Source organism: Panulirus ornatus, chromosome 12 (assembly GCF_036320965.1).
Source record: "Panulirus ornatus isolate Po-2019 chromosome 12, ASM3632096v1, whole genome shotgun sequence".
Lineage (NCBI taxonomy): Eukaryota > Metazoa > Arthropoda > Malacostraca > Decapoda > Palinuridae > Panulirus > Panulirus ornatus.
In genome coordinates this window covers 45,498,282-45,525,685 of record NC_092235.1, presented here as the reverse complement: position 1 = coordinate 45,525,685, position 27,404 = coordinate 45,498,282, and the positions used below count along the sequence as shown (strand labels likewise).

Sequence of the window (27,404 nt, the reverse complement as noted above, 5' to 3'; positions counted from 1 at the left end):
ACCTTTCACCCTCCTGTATCTTCAGGCCCTGATTGCTCAAAATCTTTTTCACTCCATCCTTTGGTCTCCCACTTCTCCTTATCCCCTCCACCTCTGACACATATATCTTCTTTGTCAATCATTCCTCACTCATTCTCTCCATGTGAACCAAACCATTTTAATACACCCTTTTCTGCTCTCTCAACTACAATCTTTTTATTACCACACATATCTCTTCCCCTTTCATTACTTATTTGATCAAACCACCTCACACCACATATTGTCCTCAAACATTTAATTTCCAACACATCCAACCTCCTCCGCACAACCCTATCTATAGCCCATGCTTCACAACCATATAACATTGTTGGAGCCACTATTCCTTCAAATATACCCATTTTTGCTCTCTGAGATAACGTTCTCGCCTTCCACACATTCTTCAATGCTCCCAGAACCTTCGCCCCCTTCCCCACCCTGTGACTCACTTCCGCTTCCATGGTTCCATCTGCTACTAAATCCACTCTCAGATATCTAAAAGTCTTCACTTCCTCCAGTTTTCTCCATTCAAACATACCTCCCAATTAACTTGTCCCTCAATCCTCCTGAACTTAATAACCTTGTTCTTATTCACATTTACTCTCCGCTATCTTCTTTCACACTCTTTACCAAACCCAGTCACCAACTTCTGCAGTTTCTCACACGAATCAGCCACCAGCGCTGTATCATCAGCGAACAACAATTGACTCACTTCCCAGGCCCTCTCATCAACAACAGATTGCATATTTGCCCCTCTCTCCAAAACTCTTGCATTTACCTCCCTAACAACCCCATCCATAAACAAATTAAACAACCATGGAGACATCTGGCACCCCTGCCGCAAACCGACATTCACTGGGAACCAATCACTTTCCTCTATTCCTACTCGTGCACATGCTTTGCATCCTTGATAAAAACTTTTCACTGCTTCTAACAACTTACCTCCCGCATCATATACTCTTAATACCTTCCACAGAGCATCTCTATCAACACAGTCATATGCCTTCTCCAGATCCATAAATGCTACATACAAATCCATTTGTTTTTCTAAGTATTTCTCACATACATTCTTCAAAGCAAACATCTGATCCACACATTCTCTACCACTTCTGAAACCACACTGCTCTTCCCCAATCTGATGCTCTGTACATGCCTTTCCCCTCTCAATCAATACCCTCCCATATAATTTCCCAGGAATACTCAACAAACTTATACCTCTGTAATTTGAATACTCCTCTTTATCCTCTTTGCCTTTGTACAATGGCACTATGCATGCATTCTGTCAATCCTCAAGCACTTCACCATGAACCATACATACAGTGAATATCCTTACCAACCAGTCAACAACACAGTCACCCCCTTTTTTAATAATTCCACTGCAATACCATGCAATCCCGCCACCTTGCCGGCTTTCATCTTCTGCAAAGCTTTCACTGCCTCTTCTCTGTTTAACAAACCATTCTCCCTGACCCTCTCACTTCGCATACCGTCTCAACCAAAATATGCTATATCTGCTAATCTATCATCACACACATTCAACAAACCTTCAAAATACTCACTCCATCTTCTCACTTCACCACTAATTGTTATTACCTCCCAATTAGCCCCCTTCACCAATGTTCACATTTGTTCTCTTGTCTTACGCACTTTATTTACCTCCTTCCAAAACATCTTTCTATTCTCCCTAAAATTCAATGATACTCTCTCACTGAAACTCTCATTTGCCCTCTTTTTCACCTCTTGCTCCTTTCTCTTGACCTCCTACCTCTTTCTTTTATACATATCCCAGTCATTTGCAGTACTTCCCTGAAAAATCATCCAAATGCCTCTTTCTTCTCTTTCACTAACAAATCTAATCATCGAAATGCCTCTTTCTTCTCTTTCACTAATAATCTTACTTCTTCATCCCACCACTCAATACCCTTTCCAATCTGCCCACCTCCCACCTTTATCATGCCACAAGGTTTTTTTTTGTGCAAGCCATCACTGTTTCCCTGAATACATCCCATTCCTCCCCCACTCCCCTTACATCATTTGCTCTCACCTTTTTCCATTCTGCACTCAATCTCTAATGGTACTTCCTCACACAAGTCTCCTTTCCAAGCTCACTTACTCTCACCACTCTCTTCACCCCAACCTTCTCTCTTCTTTTCTGAAAACCTCTACAAATCTTCACCATTGCCTCCACAAGACAATGATCAGACATCCCACCACTCAATGTGCCTATCAATTAACATGTAATCCAATAATGCTATCTGGCCATCTTTCCTACTTATATATGCATACTTATCCCTATCAGTCCAAGGAGAAAATGAAACATGATAAGTTCCCAAGTGCACTTTCGTGTAATAATCACATCATCAGGGGAGACACAAGAGAGAAATAAAAGTCAGTTGATATACATCGAAGAGACAAACCTAGGATGCCATTTGGTAAACATGTGATTGTCCAAAACATACAACAAGCGTTCATAAACTTATCATTTTACAAATTTTATCAACAATAAAGTTATCTAATTTGTATAAACCATCACTAATATTAAGATTATAATTCTTTGTGTATTCAATAATAGAATATTCAATGATATTTCTCTTGGTAATAGAGTTACAGTTAATAACTGAGATGGCATTACTCCAGTCAATACAATCATCATAGTTTTTAACGTGATCAAACAAGGCATTTGATTCTTGTCCTGTTCTTATACTATCTTTATGTTGCTTAAGTCTAACAGAAAGATCCTTACCAGTCTGACCAACATAAAATTTATCACAATTTCCACAAGGCACTTTATAGATGCATCCAAGAGAATTTTCTGGTGAATTCCTGATTAAGATATTCATTATAGTATTATTGTTGCTAAAGGCAACATTTACATTAAAGGATTTAAGCAACATGGGAAGTAAAGTTAAGTTATTATGAAAAGGGAGAACTAAAAGATTCTTGGTGTTAATGGGAGGTTTGGGCTCAACTCTATAAAATGATTTCTTTGCTAACTTAAGGGATTTATCAATGAAAAATCTAGGGTACTTTAACTTAGATCCAATAGAATATATCTTCTCAAACTCATCATCAATAAACTATGGACTGCAAATACGTAATGCCCCAAGGAACATAGATTGATATGATGATAATTTAACTCTGTCATGTTGAGATGAGTAATAATGGATATATGAGCATACATTGGTGGGTTTTCTGTGAATGCTAAACTTAAACTTATTTCCGTGCCTATGGATCATGCAATCTAAAAATGGTAACATACCATTATTTTCATTTTCTACAGTAAATCTGATGGAAGGTACTAAATTGTTAAGTAAGGGGAGAAATATTTGTAAATTTTCATTTGTTGGCCAAACACAAAGAACAACATCTACATACCTAAACCAAATTGCATTAAAAGGTAAGATATCCTTTAGTAATTTTGTTTCAAAAAATTCCATATAAAGATTACTTAGTACAGGTGAAAGGGGGTTACCCTTTGCCATACCAAATTTTTGAGCATAATAATCTCCATTGAATTGAAATACACAGCCTTTTATACACAACTTTATCAGTTCAATGAAAACAGACTTTGAAGCAGGTAAATGAATATCATCCAAGACATCAAATAAATATTCTAAAAGGTCATCAACTGGAACTTTAGTGAAAAGTAAGGAAACATCAAAGCTAACTAGTTTGAAATCAAAATCAAAATCAACATTGATATTGTTTAGCTTGTTGACTAAATCTACATTGTTCATATTAGAATATGATACCTTACCCACTAAAGGACTTAATAAAGAAACTAACCATTTTGACAATTCATATGTGATGAGCCTACTGAACTCACTATAGGTCTTGCTGGAAAATTCTGTTTATATAGGTCTTGCTGGAAAATTCTGTTTATGTGTTTTGATAAGTCCAAAAATATATGGCAATGAAGGAGACAAAGGGGACATATATATCTATATGTGTAAATATATATTTTTTTTTTTTCTTTTTTTTTTTTTTTTATACTTTGTCGCTGTCTCCCGCGTTTGCGAGGTAGCGCAAGGAAACAGACGAAAGAAATGGCCCAACCCCCCCCATACACATGTACATACGTCCACACACGCAAATATACATACCTACACAGCTTTCCATGGTTTACCCCAGACGCTTCACATGCCTTGATTCAATCCACTGACAGCACGTCAACCCCTGTATACCACATCGCTCCAATTCACTCTATTCCTTGCCCTCCTTTCACCCTCCTGCATGTTCAGGCCCCGATCACACAAAATCTTTTTCACTCCATCTTTCCACCTCCAATTTGGTCTCCCTCTTCTCCTCGTTCCCTCCACCTCCGACACATATATCCTCTTGGTCAATCTTTCCTCACTCATTCTCTCCATGTGCCCAAACCATTTCAAAACACCCTCTTCTGCTCTCTCAACCACGCTCTTTTTATTTCCACACATCTCTCTTACCCTTACGTTACTCACTCGCTCAAACCACCTCACACCACACATTGTCCTCAAACATCTCATTTCCAGCACATCCATCCTCCTGCGCACATCTCTATCCATAGCCCACGCCTCGCAACCATACAACATTGTTGGAACCACTATTCCTTCAAACATACCCATTTTTGCTTTCCGAGATAATGTTCTCGACTTCCACACATTTTTCAAAGCTCCCAAAATTTTCGCCCCCTCCCCCACCCTATATATATATATATATATATATATATATATATATATATATATATATATTTTTTTTTGCTGTCTCCCGCGTTTGTGAGTAAGCGCAAGGAAACAGACGAAAGAAATGGCCCAACCCACCCCCATACACATGTATATACATACGTCCACACACGCAAATATACATACCTACACATCTTTCCATGGTTTACCTCAGACGCTTCACATGCCCTGATTCAATCCACTGACAGCACGTTAACCCCGGTATACCACATCGATCCAATTCACTCTATTCCTTGCCCTCCTTTCATCCTCCTGCATGTTCAGGCCCCGATCACACAAAATCTTTTTCACTCCATCCTTCCACCTCCAATTTGGTCTCCCACTTCTCCTCGTTCCCTCCACCTCCGACACATATATCCTCTTGGTCAATCTTTCCTCACTCATTCTCTCCATGTGCCCAAACCATTTCAAAATACCCTCTTCTGCTCTCTCAACCACGCTCTTTTTATTTCCACACATCTCTCTTACCCTTACGTTACTTACTCGATCAAACCACCTCACACCACACATTGTCCTCAAACATCTCATTTCCAGCACATCCACCCTCCTGCGCACAACTCTATCCATAGCCCACGCCTCGCAACCATACAACATTGTTGGAACCACTATTCCTTCAAACATACCCATTTTTGCTTTCCGAGATAATGTTCTCGACTTCCACACATTCTTCAAGGCTCCCAGGATTTTCGCCCCCTCCCCCACCCTATGATCCACTTGCGCTTCCATGGTTCCATCCGCTGACAGATCCACTCCCAGATTTCTAAAACACTTTACTTCCTCCAGTTTTTCTCCATTCAAACTTACCTCCCGATTGACTTGACCCTCAACCCTACTGTACCTAATAACCTTGCTCTTATTTACATTTACTCTTAACTTTCTTCTTTCACACACTTTACCAAACTCAGTCACCAGCTTCTGCAGTTTCTCACATGAATCAGTCACCAGCGCTGTATCATCAGCGAACAACAACTGACTCACTTCCCAAGCTCTCTCATCCCCAACAGACTTCATACTTGCCCCTCTTTCCAAAACTCTTGCATTCACCTCCCTAACAACCCCATCCATAAACAAATTAAACAACCATGGAGACATCACACACCCTGCCGCAAACCTACATTTACTGAGAACCAATCACTTTCCTCTCTTCCTACACGTACACATGCCTTACATCCTGTATATATATATTCTTTCGTCTGTTTCCTTGCGCTACCTCGCTAACGCGAGAGAAAGCGACAAAGCGAAATAAATAAATAAATATAAATAAATATATATATATATATATATATGAGTGGGAGATGTATAAAAGAAAGAGGCAGGAGGTCAAGAGAACGGTGCAAAAGGTGAAGAAGAGGGCAAACGAGAGTTGGGGTGAGAGAGTATCATTGAATTATACTATTTATTATGCTTTGTCACTGTCTCCCGCGTTAGCGAGGTAGCGCAAGGAAACAGACGAAAGAAATGGCCTAACCCACCCACATACACATGTATATACATAAACATCCACACACGCAAATATAAATACCTATACATCTTAACGTATACATATATATATATATATATATATATATATATATATATATATATATATACACAGACAGAGTATTCCTGGTAAATTATATGGGAGGGTATTGATTGAGAGGGTGAAGGCATGTACAGAGCATCAGATTGGGGAAGAGTAGTGCGGTTTCAGAAGTGGTAGAGGATGTGTGGATCAGGTGTTTGCTTTGAAGAATGTATGTGAGAAATACTTAGAAAAGCAAATGGATTTGTATGTAGCATTTATGGATCTGGAGAAGGCATATGATAGAGTTGATAGAGATGCTCTGTGGAAGGTATTAAGAATATATGGTGTGGGAGGCAAGTTGTTAGAAGCAGTGAAAAGTTTTTATCGAGGATGTAAGGCATGTGTACGTGTAGGAAGAGAGGAAAGTGATTGGTTCTCAGTGAATGTAGGTTTGCGGCAGGGGTGTGTGATGTCTCCATGGTTGTTTAATTTGTTTATGGATGGGGTTGTTAGGGAGGTAAATGCAAGAGTCCTGGAAAGAGGGGCAAGTATGAAGTCTGTTGGGGATGAGAGAGCTTGGGAAGTGAGTCAGTTGTTGTTCGCTGATGATACAGCGCTGGTGGCTGATTCATGTGAGAAACTGCAGAAGCTGGTGACTGAGTTTGGTAAAGTGTGTGAAGAAGAAAGTTAAGAGTAAATGTGAATAAGAGCAAGGTTATTAGGTACAGTAGGGTTGAGGGTCAAGTCAATTGGGAGGTGAGTTTGAATGGAGAAAAACTGGAGGAAGTGAAGTGTTTTAGATATCTGGGAGTGGATCTGTCAGCGGATGGAACCATGGAAGCGGAAGTGGATCATAGGGTGGGGGAGGGGGCGAAAATTTTGGGAGCCTTGAAAAATGTGTGGAAGTCGAGAACATTATCTCGGAAAGCAAAAATGGGTATGTTTGAAGGAATAGTGGTTCCAACAATGTTGTATGGTTGCGAGGCGTGGGCTATGGATAGAGTTGTGCGCAGGAGGATGGACGTGCTGGAAATGAGATGTTTGAGGAAAATGTGTGGTGTGAGGTGGTTTGATCGAGTAAGTAACGTAAGGGTAAGAGAGATGTGTGGAAATAAAAAGAGCGTGGTTGAGAGAGCAGAAGAGGGTGTTTTGAAATGGTTTGGGCACATGGAGAGAATGAGTGAGGAAAGATTGACCAAGAGGATATATGTGTCGGAGGTGGAGGGAACGAGGAGAAGAGGGAGACCAAATTGGAGGTGGAAAGATGGAGTGAAAAAGATTTTGTGTGATCGGGGCCTGAACATGCAGGAGGGTGAAAGGAGGGCAAGGAATAGAGTGAATTGGAGCGATGTGGTATACAGGGGTTGACGTGCTGTCAGTGGATTGAGTCGGGGCATGTGAAGCGTCTGGGGTAAACCATGGAAAGCTGTGTAGGTATGTATATTTGCGTGTGTGGACGTGTGTATGTACATGTGTATGGGGGGGGTTGGGTAATTTCTTTCGTCTGTTTCCTTGCGCTACCTCGCAAACGCGGGAGACAGCGACAAAGTAAAAAAAAAAAAAAAAAAAAAAAAAAAATATATATACACAGACATATACATGTATACACATGTACATAATTTATACTGTCTGCCTTTATTCATTCCTATCGCCACCCCGCCACACATGAAATAACAACCCCCTCCCCCCTCATGTGTGCGAAGTAGCGCTAGGAAAAGACAACAAAGGCCACATTCGTTCACACTTAGTCTCTAGCTGTCATGTAATAATGCACCAAAACCACAGCTCCCTTTCCACATCCAGGCCCCACAGAACTTTCCATGGTTTACCCCAGACGCTTCACATGCCCTGGTTCAATCCATTGACAGCATGTCGACCCCGGTATACCACATCATTCCAATTCACTCTATTCCTTGCACGCTTCTCACCCTCCTGCATGTTCAGGCCTCGATCACTCAAAATCTTTTTCACTCCATTTTTCCACCTCCAATTAGGTCTCCCACTTCCCCTTGTTCCCTCCATCTCTGACACATATATCCTCTTGGTCAATCTTTCCTCACTCATTCTCTCCATATGACCAAACCATTTCAAAACACCCTCTTCTGCTCTCTCAACCACACTCTTTTTATTACCACACATCTCTCTTACCCTTTCATTACTTACTCGATCAAACCACTACACACCACATATTGTCCTCAAACACCTCATTTCCAGCACATCCACTCTCCTCTGCACAACTCTATCTATAGCTCACGCCTCACAACATATAACATGTTGGAACCATTATTCCTTCAAACATACCCATTTTTGCTTTCCAAGATAATGTTCTCGCCTTCTGCACATTTTTCAACGCTCCCAGAACTTTCGCCCCCTCCCCAACCCTATGATTCACTTCCACTTCCATGGTTCCATCGGCAGTCAAATCCACTCCCAGATATCTAAAACTCTTCACTTCCTCCAGTGTTTCTCCATTGAAACTTACCTCCCAATTGAGTTGTCCCTCAACCCTACTGTGCCTAATTACCTTGCTCTTATTCCCATTTAGTCTCAGCTTTCTTCTTTTACACACTTTACCAAACTCAGTCACCAAGTTCTGCAGTTTCTCACCCGAATCAGCCACCAGCACTGTATCATCAGCAAACAACTGACTTACTTCCCAAGCCCTCTCATCCACAACAGACTGCATTCTTGCCCCTCTCTCCATAACTCTTGCATTCACCTCCCAAACAACCTCATCTATAAACAAATCAAACAACCATAAGGATATCACGCAACCCTGCCGCAAACCTACATTCATTGAGAACCAATCACTTTCCTCTCTTCCTACTAATAAACATGCCTTACATCCTCGATAAAAACTTTTCACTGCCTCTAGCAACTTTCCTCCTACACCATATACTCTTAATACCTTCCACAGAGCATCTCATTCAACTCTATCATATGCCTTCTCCAGATCCATCAATGCTACATACAAATCCATTTGTTTTTCTAAGTATTTCTCACATACATTCTTCAAAGTAAACACCTGATCCACACATCCTCTACCACTTCTGAAACCCCACTGCTCTTCCCCAATCTGATGCTCTGTACATGCCTTCACCCATCTCAATCAATACCCTCCCATATAATTTAATTGGAATACTCAACAAACTTATACCTCTGTAATTTGAGCACTTGCTTTTATCCCCTTTGCCTCTGTACAATGGCACTATGCATGCATTCCACCAATCCTCATGCACCTCACCATGACCCACACATACAGTGAATATCCTCACCAAACAGTCAACAACACAGTCACCTCCTTTTTTAATAAATTCTGCTGCAATATCATCCAAACCCGCCGCCTTGCCGGCTTTCATCTTCCGCAAAGCTTTCACTTCCTCTTCTCTGTTTACCAAATTATTCTCCCTAACCTTTTCACTTAGCATACCACCTCAAACAAAACACCCTATATCTGCCATATTATCAAACACATTCAACAAACCTTCAAAATACTCACTCCATCTCCTCACTTCACCACTACTTGTTATTACCTCCCCATTAATCCCCTTCACCGATGTTACCATTTGTTCTCTTGTCTTATGCACTTTATTTACCTCCTTCCAAAACATCTTTTTATTCTCCCTAAAATTCAATGATACTCTCTCACCCCAACTCTCATTTGCCCTCTTTTTCACCTCTTGCACCTTTCTCTTGGTCTTCTGCCTCTTTCTTTTATACATCTCGCAGTCATTTGCACTATTTCCCTGCAAAAATCGTCCAAACGCCTCTCTCTTCTCCCTCACTAATAATCTTACTACTTTATCCCATCACTCACTACCCTTTCTAATCTGCCCACCTCCCACGCTTCTCATGCCACAAGCATCTTTTACGCAAGCCATCACTGCTTCCCTAAATACATTCCATTCCTCCCCCACTCCCCTTATGTCCTTTGCTCTCACCTTTTTCCATTCTGCACTCAGTCTCTCCTGGTTAAGTCTTCTTCCCAAGCTCATTTACTCTCACCACTCTCTTCACCCCAACATTCTCTCTTCTTTTCTGAAAACCTCTACAAACCTTCACCTTCGCCTTCACAAGATAATGATCAGACATCCCTCCAGTTGCACCTCTCAGCACATTAACATCCAAAAGTCTCTCTTTCACATGCCTATCAATTAACATGCAATCCAATAATGGTCTCTGGCCATCTCTTCTACTTATATACGTATACTTATGTATATCTCTCTCTTTAAACCCGATATTCCCAATCACCAGTCCTTTTTCAGCACACAAATGTACAAGCTCTTCACCATTTCCATTCACAACACTGAACACCCTATGTACACCAATTATTCCCTCAACTGCCACATGACTCACCTTTGCATTCAAATCTCCCATCACTATAACCCAGTCTCGTGCATCAAGACTGCTAACACACTCACTCAGCTGCTTCCAAAACATTTGCCTCTCGTAATCTTTCTTCTGATGCGCAGGTGCATAAGTACCAATAATCACCCATCTCTCTCCATCCACTTTCAGTTTCACCCATATCAATCTAGCATTTACTTTCTTACACTCTATCACATACTCCTATAACTCCTGTTCCAGGAGTAGTGCTACTCCTTCCCTTGCTTTGTCCTCTCACCAACCCCTGACTTTACTCCTAAAACATTCCCAAACCACTCCTCCCCTTTACCCTTACACTACATATACATACACAGACATATACATATATACACATGTACATATTCATATTTGCTTGCCTCCAATCCATTCCCAGCACCATACTGCCCTGACAAGAAACAGCATTGCTGCCCGTTCCAGTGAAGTAGCCCAAGAAAACAAAAAGGCCACATATGTTCACACTTAGTCTCTACCTGTCATGTCTAATGCACCAAAACCACAACTCACTATCCACATCCAGGCGCCACAGACCTTTCCATGGTTTGCCCCAAATGTTTTACATGCCCTGGTTCAGTCTATTGACAGCATGTCGACCCAAGTATACCAAATCATTCCCATTCACTCTATTCCTTGCACCCTTCTCATCCTCCTGCATGTTCAGGCTCCGAACGCTCAAAATCTTTTTCACTCCATCCTTCCACCTCCAATTTGGTCTCCTACTTCTTGTTCCCTTCACCTCTGACACATATATCCTTTTTGTCAATCTTTCCACACTCATTCTCTCCATATGTCCAAACCATTTTAACACACCCTCTTCTGCTCTCTCAACCATGCTCTTTTTATTACCACGCATTTCTCTCACCCTTTCATTACTTACTCGATCAAACCACACACTGTCCTTAAACATTTCATTTCCAACACATCCACCCTCCTCCGTACAACCCTATCTATTCCCAATTTCACCAGGAACAAATGAAGAAACAGTCTTAGCCTCTCACATCCACCCTCTAACTGTTATGCATAATGCAACGATCCTAGAAACCCCTATCCACAACCAAGTTACTTCGTATACCCTTGTCCAGCACAGTGATAGTGAGTCACCCTCTGTACACAACATTGCTCTAATGTCTCTATCCCTTGCACACCACACATCTTCCTGCATGTTCAGACCACAACTACTCAAAGCATCTCCCACTAAATCCTTATACCTCTCCCTTTTCCCTTTTCCCTCCACTTTCAACAAGCATATCTCCTTGGTCATCCTGTCCTCACTCATCCTCTACATGCAACAAAATAATTTCTTCATACCCTCTTCAGCTTTCTCATTCATACTCTTCTTATTTCAATACCTTTTTTTTGTCCTATTATTTCATATTCAATCAGCCCTCCTCACATCACATACCATTCTCACACATTTCATATCCAATACATTCACTTTCTGTACAATGTCATTTAATGCCATGTTTTGCATCCAAACAAAACTGTTGGGACTACTATCCTGTCAAATGTACCTCTCAATTGTAAGAATAACTTGGAAATCTTAGATTTTCTTGGAAATACAGACACAAGTTCTTAGAAGGTATGAAGAAGAATTTTCTGTATCAGCATGCCACACTCCACATGAGAAACAGGGGACTAATGTGAAGTCCATCTTATATCTTGTCTTCATTCACGGTATGGTTACTGGAAACTGTACATATCAAATTTGAACTACCAACTGGAAAAAATGATCATGTTCCTAAGTTTGACTATGTGGCTGAAGATGGGGCTTCATGATTGTAAAACTGTCTTCCCACACTGTTCAAACAGGTAATAACCAAGAACAACAATAACTAATCAAACACAATACATATTGTTACAGATAAATGACAATGTAAGAATGGTAAGAGACAACACCTATGATCTCTGCAACAGTGCAATAAAAACAGTGTGTTGTACCATTTGCCACTTAGAATACCTCCATTCTAATAAATATATTGAACCCAGTCAGTACATAAATGTCTGTGAGTTTGTGACTGTTTAACATGCATATCACAACACTGGATTGATCATTCTATGCATTAAAATATAAGGAGAGTAGAATATTCCTGATTAAAAGGAGTTAGGTAGTAAATATCAGTAATGAGTGAACCCAGACAGTACATAAATGTCTGTAACTGTTCAACATGCTTACCATAACAATGCACTTATTATTCTATGTGCTGAAAATATAGAGTAAAATATTCTTGATCAAAATGTGTCAGGTAGTGAAAATCAGTCATGAGTTAGGCAGTGAATGTCAGTCTCTCAAACCCACAGTATAGCTACTAGAAGAGTGATTACTGTCAGTGGACTGAATGTTATCTCTAAGTGTTGAGAATGAAAGCTACTCATCTATAAAATGGAATACAACTTCACCAGAGAATACCTGGAGGTACTCCTTGAAAAAAAAAATAACATATGGACAAATGCTTTGTCCATATCTGTTTTGGAAGGAGGTAAATAAAGTGCGTAAGACAAGGGAGCAAATGGGAACTTCAGTGAAGGGGGCTAATGGGGAGGTGATAACAAGTAGTGGTGATATGAGAAGGAGATGGAGTGAGTATTCTGAAGGTTTGTTGAATGTGTTTGATGATAGAGTGGCAGATATAGGGTGTTTTGGTCGAGGTGGTGTGCAATGTGAGAGGGTTAGGGAAGATGATTTGGTAAATAGAGTAGAGGTAGTAAAAGCTTTACGGAAGATGAAAGCCGGCAAGGCAGCAGGTTTGGATGGTATTGCAGTGGAATTTATCAAAAAAGGGGGTGACTGTATTGTTGACTGGTTGGTAAGGTTATTTAATGTATGTATGATTCATGGTGAGGTGCCTGAGAATTGGCAGAATGCTTGCATAGTGCCATTGTACAAAGGCAAAGGGGATAAGAGTGAGTGCTCAAATTACAGAGGTATAAGTTTGTTGAGTATTCCTGGGAAATTATATGGGAGGGTACTGATAGAGAGGGTGAAGGCATGTACAGAGCATCAGATTGGGGAAGAGCAGTGTGGTTTCAGAAGTGGTATAGGATGTGTGGATCAGGTGTTTGCTTTGAAGAATGTATGTGAGAAATACTTAGAAAAGCAAATGGATATGTATGTAGCATTTATGGATCTGGAGAAGGCATATGATAGAGTTGATAGAGATGCTCTGTGGAAGGTATTAAGAATATATGGTGTGGGAGGCAAGTTGTTAGAAGCAGTGAAAAGTTTTTATCGAGGATGCAAGGCATGTGTACGTGTAGGAAGAGAGGAAAGTGATTGGTTCTCAGTGAATGTAGGTTTGCGGCAGGGGTGTGTGATGTCTCCATGGTTGTTTAATTTGTTTATGGATGGGGTTGTTAGGGAGGTGAATGCAAGAGTTTTGGAAAGAGGGGCAAGTATGAAGTCTGTTGTGGATGAGAGAGCTTGGGAAGTGAGTCAGTTGTTGTTCGCTGATGATAGAGCGCTGGTGGCTGATTCATGTAAGAAACTGCAGAAGCTGGTGACTGAGTTTGGTAAAGTGTGTGAAAGAAGAAAGTTAAGAGTAAATGTGAATAAGAGCAAGGTTATTAGGTACAGTAGGGTTGAGGGTCAAGTCAATTGGGAGGTAAATTTGAATGGAGAAAAACTGGAGGAAGTAAAGTGTTTTAGATATCTGGGAGTGGATCTGTCAGCGGATGGAACCATGGAAGTGGAAGTGAATCATAGGGTGGGGGAGGGGGCGAAAATTCTGGGAGCATTGAAGAATGTTTGGAAGACGAGAACATTATCTAGGAAAGCAAAAATGGGTATGTTTGAAGGAATAGTGGTTCCAACAATGTTGTATGGTTGCGAGGCGTGGGCTATGGATAGAGTTGTGCGTAGGAGGGTGGATATGCTGGAAATGAGATGTTTGAGGACAATATGTGGTGTGATGTGGTTTGATCGAGTAAGTAATGTAAGGGTAAGAGAGATGTGTGGAAATAAAAAGAGTGTGGTTGAGAGAGCAGAAGAGGGCGTTTTGAAATGGTTTGGTCACATGGAGAGAATGAGTGAGGAAAGATTGACCAAGAGGATATATGTGTCAGAGGTGGAGGGAACGAGGAGAAGTGGGAGACCTAATTGGAGGTGGAAAGATGGAGTGAAAAAGATTTTGAGTGATCGGGGCCTGAACATGCAGGAGGGTGAAAGGCGTGCAAGGAATAGAGTGAATTGGAACGATGTGGTATACCGGGGTCGACATGCTGTCAATGGATTGAACCAGGGCATGTGAAGCGTCTGGGGTAAACCATGGAAAGTTGTGTGGGGCCTGGATGTGGAAAGGGAGCTGTGGTTTCGGTGCATTAGTACATGACAGCTAGAGACTGAGTGTGAACGAATGGGGCCTTTGGTGTCTTTTCCTAGCGCTACCTCGCACACATGAGGGGGGAGGGGGTTGTTATTCCATGTGTGGTGGGGTGGCGATGGGAACAAATAAAGGCAGACAGTATGAATTATGTACATGTGTATATATGTATATGTCTGTGTGTGTATATATATGTGTACATTGAGATGTATAGGTATGTATATTTGCGTGTGTGGACGTGTATGTATATACATGTGTATGTGGGCGGGTTGGGTCATTCTTTCGTCTGTTTCCTTGTGCTACCTCGCTAACGCGGGAGACAGTGACAAAGCAAAATAAAATAGATAAAAAATGGACAAAAGCCTTATAAGAAAAGTGTAAGAGAGAGAGAGAGAGAGAGAGAGAGAGAGAGAGAGAGAGAGAGAGAGAGAGAGAGAGAGAGAGAGAGAGAGAGAGAGAGAGAGAGGAGAGAGAGAGAGAGAGAGAGAGAGAGAGAGAGTGAGAGAGAGAGAGAGAGAGATGATATGGCATATCTGGGGAATATTTCTATGCAAACTTTGAATACCTTTCAAATTTTAAATACCTTTCAAATAATTCACTTTGATTATTTTGGAGAAAGCTGTTTTTACCATTTCCAAAACTGTGATGGCAGTCCGGCATTCATCATGAATACACGAAGATGGAGCATGGACATTCTGATTCATTTATTTCATTATACTTAGTCGCTGTCTCCCATGTTAGCGAGGTAGTGCAAGGAAACAGACAAAAGAATGGCCCAACTGGCCCAACCAACCCACATACACATGTATATACATAAACGCCCACACACACACACATACATATACCTATACATTTCAACATATACATATATACACATATACATATTCATCTTTTCCCTTCTGTACTCAGTCTCTCCTGGTACTTCCTCACACAAGTCTCCTTCCCAAGCTCACTTACTCTCACCACTCTCTTCACCCCAACATTCTCTCTTCTTTTCTGAAAACTTCTACAAATCTTCACCTTCACCTCCACAAGATAATGATCAGACATCCCTCCAGTTGCACCTCTCAGCACATTAACATCCAAAAGTCTCTCTTTCATGCGCCTATCAATTAACATGTAATCCAATAACGCTCTCTGGCCATCTCTCCTACTTACATACGTATACTTACATATATCTCTCTTTTTAAACAAGGTATTCCCAATCACCAGTCCTTTTTCAGCACACAAATCTACAAGCTCTTCACCATTTCCATTTACAACACTGAACACCCTATGTACACCAATTATTCCCTCAACTGCCACATTACTCAACTTTCCATTCAAATCCCCCATCACTATAACTCGGTCTCGTGCATCAAATCTACTAACACGCTCACTCAGCTGCTCCCAAAACACTTGCCTCTCATGATCTTTCTTCTCACGCCCAGGTGCATATGCACCAATCATCACCCATCTCTCCCATCCACCTTCAGTTTTACCCATATCAATCTAGAGTTTACTTTCTTACACTCTATCACATACTCCCACCACTCCTGTTTCAGGAGTAGTGCTACTCCTTCCCATATTCTTGTCCTCTCACCAACCCCTGACTTTACTCTCAAGACATCCCCAAACCACTCTTCCCCTTTACCCTTGAGCTTCATAATCACTCAGAGCCAGAACATCCAGGTTCCTTAACTCAAACATACTACCTATATCTCCTTTTTTCTCATCTTGGTTACATCCACACACATTTAGACACCCCAATATGAGCCTTCGAGGAGGATGAGCACTCCCCGTGAGACTCCTTCTTCTGTTTCCCCATTCAGAAAGCTGAAATACAAGGAGGGGAGGATTTCTAACCCCCCCCGCTCCCGTCCCCTTTAGTTGTCTTCTATGACACGTGAGGAATGCATGGGAAGTATTCTTCCTCCCCTATCCCAAGGGACGTAAGGGGAATGGGGGAGGAATGGGATGTATTTAGGAAAGCAGTGAGGGTTTGCGAAAAAGATGCTTGTGGCATGAGAAGCGTGGGAGGTGGGCAGATTAGAAAGGGTAGTGAGTGGTGGGATGAAGAATCAAGATTATTAGTGAAAGAGAAGAGAGAGGCATTTGGACGATTTTTGCAGGGAAATAATGCAAATGACTAGGAGATGTATAAAAGAAAGAGGCAGGAGGTCAAGAGAAAGGTGCAAGAAGTGAAAGAGAGGGCAAATGAGACTTGGGGTAAGAGAGTATCATTAAATTTTAGGGAGAATAGAAAGATGCTTTGAAAGGAGCTAAATAAAGGGCGTACAACAAGGGAACAAATGGGAACATCAGTGAAGGGGGCTAATGGAGAGGTGATAACAAGTATTGGTGATGTGAGAAGGAGATGGAGTGAGTATTTTGAAGGTTTGTTGAATTTGTTAGATGATAGGCTGGCAGATATAGGGTGTTTTGGTCAAGGTGGTGTGCAAAGTGAGAGCGTTAGGGAGAATGATTTGGTAAACAGAAAAGAGGTAGTAAAAGCTTTGCAGAAATGAAGGCTGGCAAGGTAGCGGGTTTGGATGGTACTGCAGTGGAGTTTATTAAAAAAAGGGGGTGACTGTGTTGTTGACTGGTTGGTAAGATTATTTGATGTATGTATGACTCATGATGAGGTGCCTGAGGATTGGCACAATGCTTGCATAGTGCCATTATACAAAGGCAAAGGGGATAAAGGTGAGTGCTCAAATTACAGAGGTATAAGTTTGTTGAGTATTCCTGGGAAATTATATGGGAGGGTATTGATTGAGAGGGTGAAGGCATGTACAGAGCATCAGATTGGGGAAGAGCAGTGTGGTTTCAGAGGTGGTAGAGGATGTGTGAATCAGGTGTTTGCTTTGAAGAATGTATGTGAGAAATACTTAGAAAAGCAAATGGATTTGTATGTAGCATTTATGGATCAAGAGAAGGCATATGACAGAGTTGATAGAGATGCTCTGTGGAAGATATCAAGCATATATGGTGTGGGAGGAAAGTTGTTAGAAGCAGTGAAAAGCTTTTATCGAGGATGTAAGGCATGTGTACGAGTAGGAAGAGAAGAAAGTGATTGGTTCTCAGTGAATGTTGGTTTGCGGCAGGGGTGTGTGATGTCTCCATGGTTGTTTAATTTGTTTATGGATAGGTTTGTTAGGGAGGTGAATGCAAGAATTTTAGAAAGAGGGGCAAGTATGCAGTCTGTTGTGGATGAGAGAGCTTGGGAAGTCAGTTGTTGTTTGCTGATGATACAGCGTTGGTGGCTGATTCGGGTGAGAAACTGCAAAAGCTGGTGACTGAGTTTGGTAAAGTGTGTGAAAGAAGAAAGCTGAGAGTAAATGTGAATAAAAGCAAGGTTATTAGGTACAGTAGGGTTGAGGGACAAGTCAACTGGGAGGTGGGTTTGAATGGAGAAAAACTGGAGGAAGTGAAGTGTTTTAGATGTCTGGGAGTGGATTTGGCAGCGGATGGAACCATGGAAGTGGAAGTGAGTCATAGGGTGGGGGAGGGGGCGAAAGTTCTGGGAGCGCTGAAGAATGTGTGGAAAGAATGAACATTATCTAGGAAAGCAAAAATGGGTATGTTTGAATGAATAGTGGTTCCAACAAAGTTATATGGTTGCGAGGTGTGGGCTATGGATAGAGTTGTGCGGAGGAGGGTGTATGTGCTGGAAATGAGATGTTTGAGGACAATATGTGGTGTGAGTGGTTTGATTAAGTAATGAAAGGGTAAGAGAGATGTGTGGTAATAAAAAGAGTGTGGTTGAGAGAGCAGAAGAGGGTGTTTTGAAATGGTATGGTCACATGGAGAGAATGAGTGAGGAAAGATTGACAAAGAGGATATACGTGTCAGAGGTGGAGGGAACGAGAAGTGGGAGACCAAATTGTAGGTGGAAAGATGGAGTGAAAAAGATTTTGAGTGAATGGGGCCTGAACATGCAGGAGGGTGAAAGGCGTGCAACGAATAGAGTGAATTGGAACGATGTGGTATACTAGGGTCGACGTGCTGTCAATGGATTGAACCAGGGCATGTGAAGCGTCTGGGGTAAACCATGGAAAGTTTTGTGGGGCCTGGATGTGGAAAGGGAGCTGTGGTTTTGGTGCATTATACATGACAGCTAGAGACTGAGTGTGAACGAATGTGGCCTTTGTTGTCTTTGCCTAGCGTTACTTCACGCACATGCAGGAGGAGGGATTGTCATTTCATGTGTGACGGGGTGGCGATGGGAACAAATAAAGGCAGACAGTATGAATTATGTACATGTGTATATATGTATATGTCTGTATGTGTATATATATGTGTACATTGAGATGTATAGGTATGTATATTTGCATGTGTGGACGTATATGTATATACATGTGTATGTCGGCGGGTTGGGTCATTCTTTCGTCTGTTTCCTTGTGCTACCTCGCTAACGCGGGAGACAGTGACAAAGCAAAATAAAATAGATAAAAAATGGACAAAAGCCTTATAAGAAAAGTGTAAGAGAGAGAGAGAGAGAGAGAGAAGAGAGAGAGGAGAGAGAGAGAGAGAGAGATGAGAGAGAGAGAGAGAGAGGAGAGAGAGAGAGAGAGAGAGAGAGATGAGAGAGAGAAGAGAGAGAGAGAGTGAGAGAGAGAGAGAGAGAGATGATATGGCATATCTGGGGAATATTTCTATGCAAACTTTGAATACCTTTCAAATTTTAAATACCTTTCAAATAATTCACTTTGATTATTTTGGAGAAAGCTTTTTTTACCATTTCCAAAACTGTGATGGCAGTCCGGCATTCATCATGAATACACGAAGATGGAGCATGGACATTCTGATTCATTTATTTCATTATACTTAGTCGCCTGTCTCCCATGTTAGCGAGGTAGTGCAAGGAAACAGACAAAAGAATGGCCCAACTGGCCCAACCAACCCACATACACATGTATATACATAAACGCCCACACACACACATACATATACCTATACATTTCAACATATACATATATACACATATACATATTCATCTTTTCCCTTCTGTACTCAGTCTCTCCTGGTACTTCCTCACACAAGTCTCCTTCCCAAGCTCACTTACTCTCACCACTCTCTTCACCCGAACATTCTCTCTTCTTTTCTGAAAACCTCTACAAATCTTCACCTTCACCTCCACAAGATAATGATCAGACATCCTCCAGTTGCACCCTCAGCACATTAACATCCAAAAGTCTCTCTTTCACGCGCCTATCAATTAACACGTAATCCAATAACGCTCTCTGGCCATCTCTCCTACTTACATACTTATACTTAAATATATCTCTCTATTTAAAAAAGTATTCCCAAACACCAGTCCTTTTTCAGCGCACAAATCTACAAGCTCTTCACCATTTCCATTTACAACATTGAACACTCAATGTACCCCAGTTATTCCCTCAACTGCCACATTACTCAACTTTCCATTCAAATCCCCCATCACTATAACTCGGTCTCGTGCATCAAATCTACTAACACGCTCACTCAGCTGCTCCCAAAACACTTGCCTCTCATGATCTTTCTTCTCACGCCCAGGTGCATATGCACCAATCATCACCCATCTCTCCCATCCACCTTCAGTTTTACCCATATCAATCTAGAGTTTACTTTCTTACACTCTATCACATACTCCCACCACTCCTGTTTCAGGAGTAGTGCTACTCCTTCCCATATTCTTGTCCTCTCACCAACCCCTGACTTTACTCTCAAGACATCCCCAAACCACTCTTCCCTTTACCCTTGAGCTTCATAATCACTCAGAGCCAGAACATCCAGGTTCCTTAACTCAAACATACTACCTATATCTCCTTTTTTCTCATCTTGGTTACATCCACACACATTTAGACACCCCAATATGAGCCTTCGAGGAGGATGAGCACTCCCCCGTGAGACTCCTTCTTCTGTTTCCCCATTCAGAAAGCTGAAATACAAGGAGGGGAGGATTTCTAACCCCCCCCGCTCCCGTCCCCTTTAGTTGTCTTCTATGACACGTGAGGAATGCATGGGAAGTATTCTTCCTCCCCTATCCCAAGGGACGTAAGGGGAATGGGGGAGGAATGGGATGTATTTAGGAAAGCAGTGAGGGTTTGCGAAAAAGATGCTTGTGGCATGAGAAGCGTGGGAGGTGGGCAGATTAGAAAGGGTAGTGAGTGGTGGGATGAAGAATCAAGATTATTAGTGAAAGAGAAGAGAGAGGCATTTGGACGATTTTTGCAGGGAAATAATGCAAATGACTAGGAGATGTATAAAAGAAAGAGGCAGGAGGTCAAGAGAAAGGTGCAAGAAGTGAAAGAGAGGGCAAATGAGACTTGGGGTACGAGAGTATCATTAAATTTTAGGGAGAATAGAAAGATGCTTTTGAAAGGAGCTAAATAAAGGGCGTACAACAAGGGAACAAATGGGAACATCAGTGAAGGGGGCTAATGGGAGGTGATAACAAGTATTGGTGATGTGAGAAGGAGATGGAGTGAGTATTTTGAAGGTTTGTTGAATTTGTTAGATGATAGGCTGGCAGATATAGGGTGTTTTGGTCAAGGTGGTGTGCAAAGTGAGAGCGTTAGGGAGAATGATTTGGTAAACAGAAAAGAGGTAGTAAAAGCTTTGCAGAAATGAAGGCTGGCAAGGTAGCGGGTTTGGATGGTACTGCAGTGGAGTTTATTAAAAAAAGGGGGTGACTGTGTTGTTGACTGGTTGGTAAGATTATTTGATGTATGTATGACTCATGATGAGGTGCCTGAGGATTGGCAAAATGCTTGCATTGTGCCATTATACAAAGGCAAAGGGGATAAAGGTGAGTGCTCAAATTACAGAGGTATAAGTTTGTTGAGTATTCCTGGGAAATTATATGGGAGGGTATTGATTGAGAGGGTGAAGGCATGTACAGAGCATCAGATTGGGGAAGAGCAGTGTGGTTTCAGAGGTGGTAGAGGATGTGTGAATCAGGTGTTTGCTTTGAAGAATGTATGTGAGAAATACTTAGAAAAGCAAATGGATTTGTATGTAGCATTTATGGATCAAGAGAAGGCATATGACAGAGTTGATAGAGATGCTCTGTGGAAGATATCAAGCATATATGGTGTGGGAGGAAAGTTGTTAGAAGCAGTGAAAAGCTTTTATCGAGGATGTAAGGCATGTGTACGAGTAGGAAGAGAAGAAAGTGATTGGTTCTCAGTGAATGTTGGTTTGCGGCAGGGGTGTGTGATGTCTCCATGGTTGTTTAATTTGTTTATGGATAGGTTTGTTAGGGAGGTGAATGCAAGAATTTTAGAAAGAGGGGCAAGTATGCAGTCTGTTGTGGATGAGAGAGCTTGGGAAGTCAGTTGTTGTTTGCTGATGATACAGCGTTGGTGGCTGATTCGGGTGAGAAACTGCAAAAGCTGGTGACTGAGTTTGGTAAAGTGTGTGAAAGAAGAAAGCTGAGAGTAAATGTGAATAAAAGCAAGGTTATTAGGTACAGTAGGGTTGAGGGACAAGTCAACTGGGAGGTGGGTTTGAATGGAGAAAAACTGGAGGAAGTGAAGTGTTTTAGATGTCTGGGAGTGGATTTGGCAGCGGATGGAACCATGGAAGTGGAAGTGAGTCATAGGGTGGGGGAGGGGGCGAAAGTTCTGGGAGCGCTGAAGAATGTGTGGAAAGAATGAACATTATCTAGGAAAGCAAAAATGGGTATGTTTGAATGAATAGTGGTTCCAACAAAGTTATATGGTTGCGAGGTGTGGGCTATGGATAGAGTTGTGCGGAGGAGGGTGTATGTGCTGGAAATGAGATGTTTGAGGACAATATGTGGTGTGAGTGGTTTGATTAAGTAATGAAAGGGTAAGAGAGATGTGTGGTAATAAAAAGAGTGTGGTTGAGAGAGCAGAAGAGGGTGTTTTGAATGGTATGGTCACATGGAGAGAATGAGTGAGGAAAGATTGACAAAGAGGATATACGTGTCAGAGGTGGAGGGAACGAGAAGTGGGAGACCAAATTGTAGGTGGAAAGATGGAGTGAAAAAGATTTTGAGTGAATGGGGCCTGAACATGCAGGAGGGTGAAAGGCATGCAACGAATAGAGTGAATTGGAACGATGTGGTATACTAGGGTCGACGTGCTGTCAATGGATTGAACCAGGGCATGTGAAGCGTCTGGGGTAAACCATGGAAAGTTTTGTGGGGCCTGGATGTGGAAAGGGAGCTGTGGTTTTGGTGCATTATACATGACAGCTAGAGACTGAGTGTGAACGAATGTGGCCTTTGTTGTCTTTGCCTAGCGTTACTTCACGCACATGCAGGAGGAGGGATTGTCATTTCATGTGTGACGGGGTGGCGATGGGAATGAATAAGGGCAGACAGTATGAATTGTGTACATGTGTATATATGTATATGTCTGTGTGTATGTATATATATTTATACATTGAGATGTATAGGTATGTGCATGTGTGTGTGTGTGTGGACGTGTATGTATATACATGTGTATGTGGGTGGGTTGGGCCATTCTTTTGTCTGTTTCCTTGCGATACCTCACTAATGCGGGAGACAGCGACTTTAAAGTATAATAAATAAATACACATTCATACTTGCTGCTTTCATCCATTCCCATCGCCACCCTGCCACTGCGCATGCATGAGGTAGCACTAGGAAAAGACAAAAAAGGCCACATTCATTCACACTCAGTCTCTGGCTGTCATGCGTAATGAACCGAAACTACAGCTCCCTTTCCACATCCAGGCCCCTCAAAACTTTCTGTAATTTACCCCAGATGCTTCACATGCCCTGGTTGAATCCAATGACAGCACATTGACCCCGTTATACCACATCATTCCAATTCACTCTATTCCTTGCATGCCTTTCAACCTCCTGTATCTTCAGGCCCCGATCGCTCAAAATCTTTTTCACTCCACTTTCCACCTCCAATTTGGTCTCCCACTTCTTGTTCCCTCCACCTCTGACACATATATCCTCTTTGTCAATCTTTCCTCACTCATTCTCTCCATGTGACCAAATCATTTCAATACACCCTCTTCTGCTCTCTCAACCACACTCTTTTTATTACCACACATCTCTCTTACCCTTTCATTACTTACTCGATCAAACCACCTCAAACCACATATTATCCTCAAAATTTCATTTCCAACACATCCTCCCTCCTGCTCACAACCTTATCTATAGCCCATGCATCGCAACCATATAACATTGTTGGAACCACTATTCTTCAAACACACCCATTTTTGCTCTCCGAGATAATGTTCTCGCCTTCCACACATTCTTCAATCCTCCCAAAACCTTCGCCTCCTCCCACACCCTGTGGCTCACTTCCACTTCAATGGTTCCATCCACTGCTAAATCCACTCATAGATATCTAAAACACTTCACTTTCTTCTGTTTTTCTCCATTCAAACTTACCTCCCAATTTACTTGTCCCTCAACCCTACTGAACCTAATAACCTTGCTCTTATTCACATTTACTCTCAGCTTTTTTCTTTCACACACTTTACCAAACTCAGTCACCAACTTCTGCTGTTTCTCACATGAATCAGCCATCAGTGCTGAATCATCAGCAAATAACAATTGACTCACTTCCCAAGCCCTCTCATCCAAAACAAACTGCATACTTCCCCCTCTCTCCAAAACTCTTGCATTTACCTCCCTAACAACCCCATCCATAAACGAACTGAACAACCAAGGAGACATCACGCACCCCTGCCACAGACCAACATTAACTGGGAGCCAATCACTTTCATCTCTTCCTACTCATACACATGCCAAGGAAATTAAAAAGAATGATATACCTAATTTCAATAGCAACTATGCAAGTAACATGAAACTTTAGAATGTAAAGACTGCATATTATGTTGTTTTATTTATCAGTAGATATAAAACCTTCTCTATAAAGCATGAGAATCTACTTAAAGTACACTATGAAATTCCTGAATATTATTCCTAGTATATAAAAGTCCATGATGACTAGAGTATATAAAAAAATAATTTCACGATTTAAGATTTGAGATCATGGTATGAAGTATGAGTATGTCAACTGGTGACTCCAAAACTACAATACTGAAAAAGTACTGAAATTATACATAAATATAGATCATAAGAAACATGTTGGATACAAACATCCAATCACAAGGAACAATGTAAAATCGTAAAGTGATATCATGAGGTGATGGTAAATGACTTGAGAGAGAGAGAGAACTTTCTTCTCTTTTGAGCAAAGCTGCTATGAATACACTGGGTACTGGTTTCCATATAAGAAGAACATCAGCGCAGAATTACTGCAATAATTGGTATTACTGGACTCCGCCTGCTTGAGATTACACTGCAAGTGAAAAGCCACCTTTGGTGTGGCTGTATCATCACTACACAATGAAATGGAGTAATGTCTCATCAAAGAGTTTCTCACTTCAAAGGTATTCCAGCCTGTCCCTGTGACTGAGCACAGCACATCCTTGGAACTACAGCATTCCCTAGAAAAGGGTCCTAAGATACCACCAGGTCCCTTTCTGAAAGGGGTCTTAGGGTAATAATATCATTACTATATCACCTAGTGCAAAAGGGTACACTGTTGAGATTTTCCTAGTCATGTGCTTACTTGGTTAAATTCAAGATGGGTATAGTAACTGTAGTTCTGCTATTCATTTGAAGCAAAAGGTTTTGGATTTTGTGATTCTTAGTGAAGTAAATCAAAGGCAAAATATCAATTAATGAAAACATAAATGTTACAGCACCACAGCTTCTAACCTTCATGTAGTTGACAAGGGCAAGGGATGTTTCTGCATCATCTTGTGTTTCAATGAAGACCAACTTGTGTCTTTGAAGGTCGCAAATGATGCCATGGTCATACCAAGTAGCTACAACATTTTCCAGGTACAAATACGAAGTAAAGAAGCACACCATTCCTAGTTGGAAGAATTTTGAGGGTCATGAAATAATATCTATAGCTAACAGAACTTTCTTAGCGCTTCTTTATTTGATCTCCAAAGCAAAATTATGAGAGAATATAAACAGACAATATTATTTATTTAGTTGTTTAACGTTCTATTATTAATATTATCATACTTGATCGCCGTTTCCAATGGAAGTGAGGTAGCACCACGAAACAGATGAAGAATAGCCTATCTACTCATATACACATTTATCATCATTATCATTACCATTATCAGTTTCTTTTTTTCTACTATACTTTGTCACAGTCTCCTGCGTCAACGAGGTGGTGCAAGGAAACAGAAGAAAGAATAGCCCAACCCACCCACATACACATGTATATACATACACATCCACAAACGCACATATACATACCTATACATTTCAACACATACATATATATACATACACAGACACATACATATATAAACATGTACATAATTCATACTTCCTGCCTTTATTCATTCCCGTCGCCAACCTGCCACACATGAAATGACAACCCCTTCCCCCCACATGTGCGCGAGGTAGCGCTAGGAAAAGACAACAAAAGCCACATTCGTTCACACTCAGTCTATAGCTGTCATGTATAATGCAACACAACCACAACTCCCTTTCCACATCCAGGCCACACAAAACCTTCCATGGTTTACCCCAGACACTTCACATACCCTGGTTCAATCCACTGACAGCACGTCGACCCCGGTATACCACATCATTCCAATTCACTCTATTCCTTGCACGCCTATCAACCTCCTGCATGTTCAGGCCCATATTGCCCAAAATCTTTTTCCCTCCATCTTTCCACCTCCAAATTGGTCTCCCAATTCTCCTCGTTCCCTTCATCTCTGACACATATATCCTCTTTGTCAATCTTTCCTCACTCATTCTCTCCATGTGACCAAACCAATTCAAAACACCCTCTTCTGCTCTCTCAACCACACTCTTTTTATTACCACACATCTCTCTTACCCTTTCATCACTTACTCGATCAAACCTCCTCACACCACATATTGTCCTTAAACATCTCATTTCCAACACATCCACCCTCCTATGCACAACTCTATCTATAGCCCACACCTCGCAACCATATAACATTGCTGGATATACTATTCCATTAAAAATACCCATTTTTGCTTTCAGAGATAATGTTCTCGCCTTCCACACATTTTTCAACTTTCCCAGAACTTTCGCCCCCTTTCTCACACTGTGACTCCCTTCCGCTTCCATGGTTCATTCCGCTGCCAAATCCACTCCCAGATATCTAAAACACTTCATTTCCTCCAGTTTTTCTCCATTCAAACTTACCTCTGAATTGACTTGTCCCTCAACCTTACTGTATCTAATAACCTTGCTCTTATTCACATTTACTCTCAGCTTTCTTCTTTCACACACTTTACCAAACTCAGTCACAACTTCTGCTGTTTCTCACATGAATCAGCCATCAGTGCTGAATCATCAGCAAATAACAATTGACTCACTTCCCAAGCCTCTCATCCAAAACAAACTGCATACTTCCCCCTCTCTCCAAAACTCTTGCATTTACCTCCCTAACAACCCCATCCATAAACGAACTGAACAAC

The 27,404-nt window shown here is 41.4% G+C and overlaps 1 protein-coding gene across 3 annotated transcripts in view; it reads right to left on the bottom strand.

Annotated features, from left to right (window-relative positions):
* Xpd (general transcription and DNA repair factor IIH helicase subunit Xpd) overlaps nt 1–27,404 on the bottom strand; it is a 213,631-nt gene that overhangs the window by 54,095 nt on the left and 132,132 nt on the right. For all 3 annotated transcript variants that reach the window (XM_071667819.1, XM_071667817.1, XM_071667818.1), the window contains exon 13: nt 25,642–25,799. In XM_071667819.1, the coding sequence (XP_071523920.1) occupies nt 25,642–25,799 (158 nt within the window). The remainder of the gene's footprint in view (nt 1–25,641; nt 25,800–27,404) is intronic.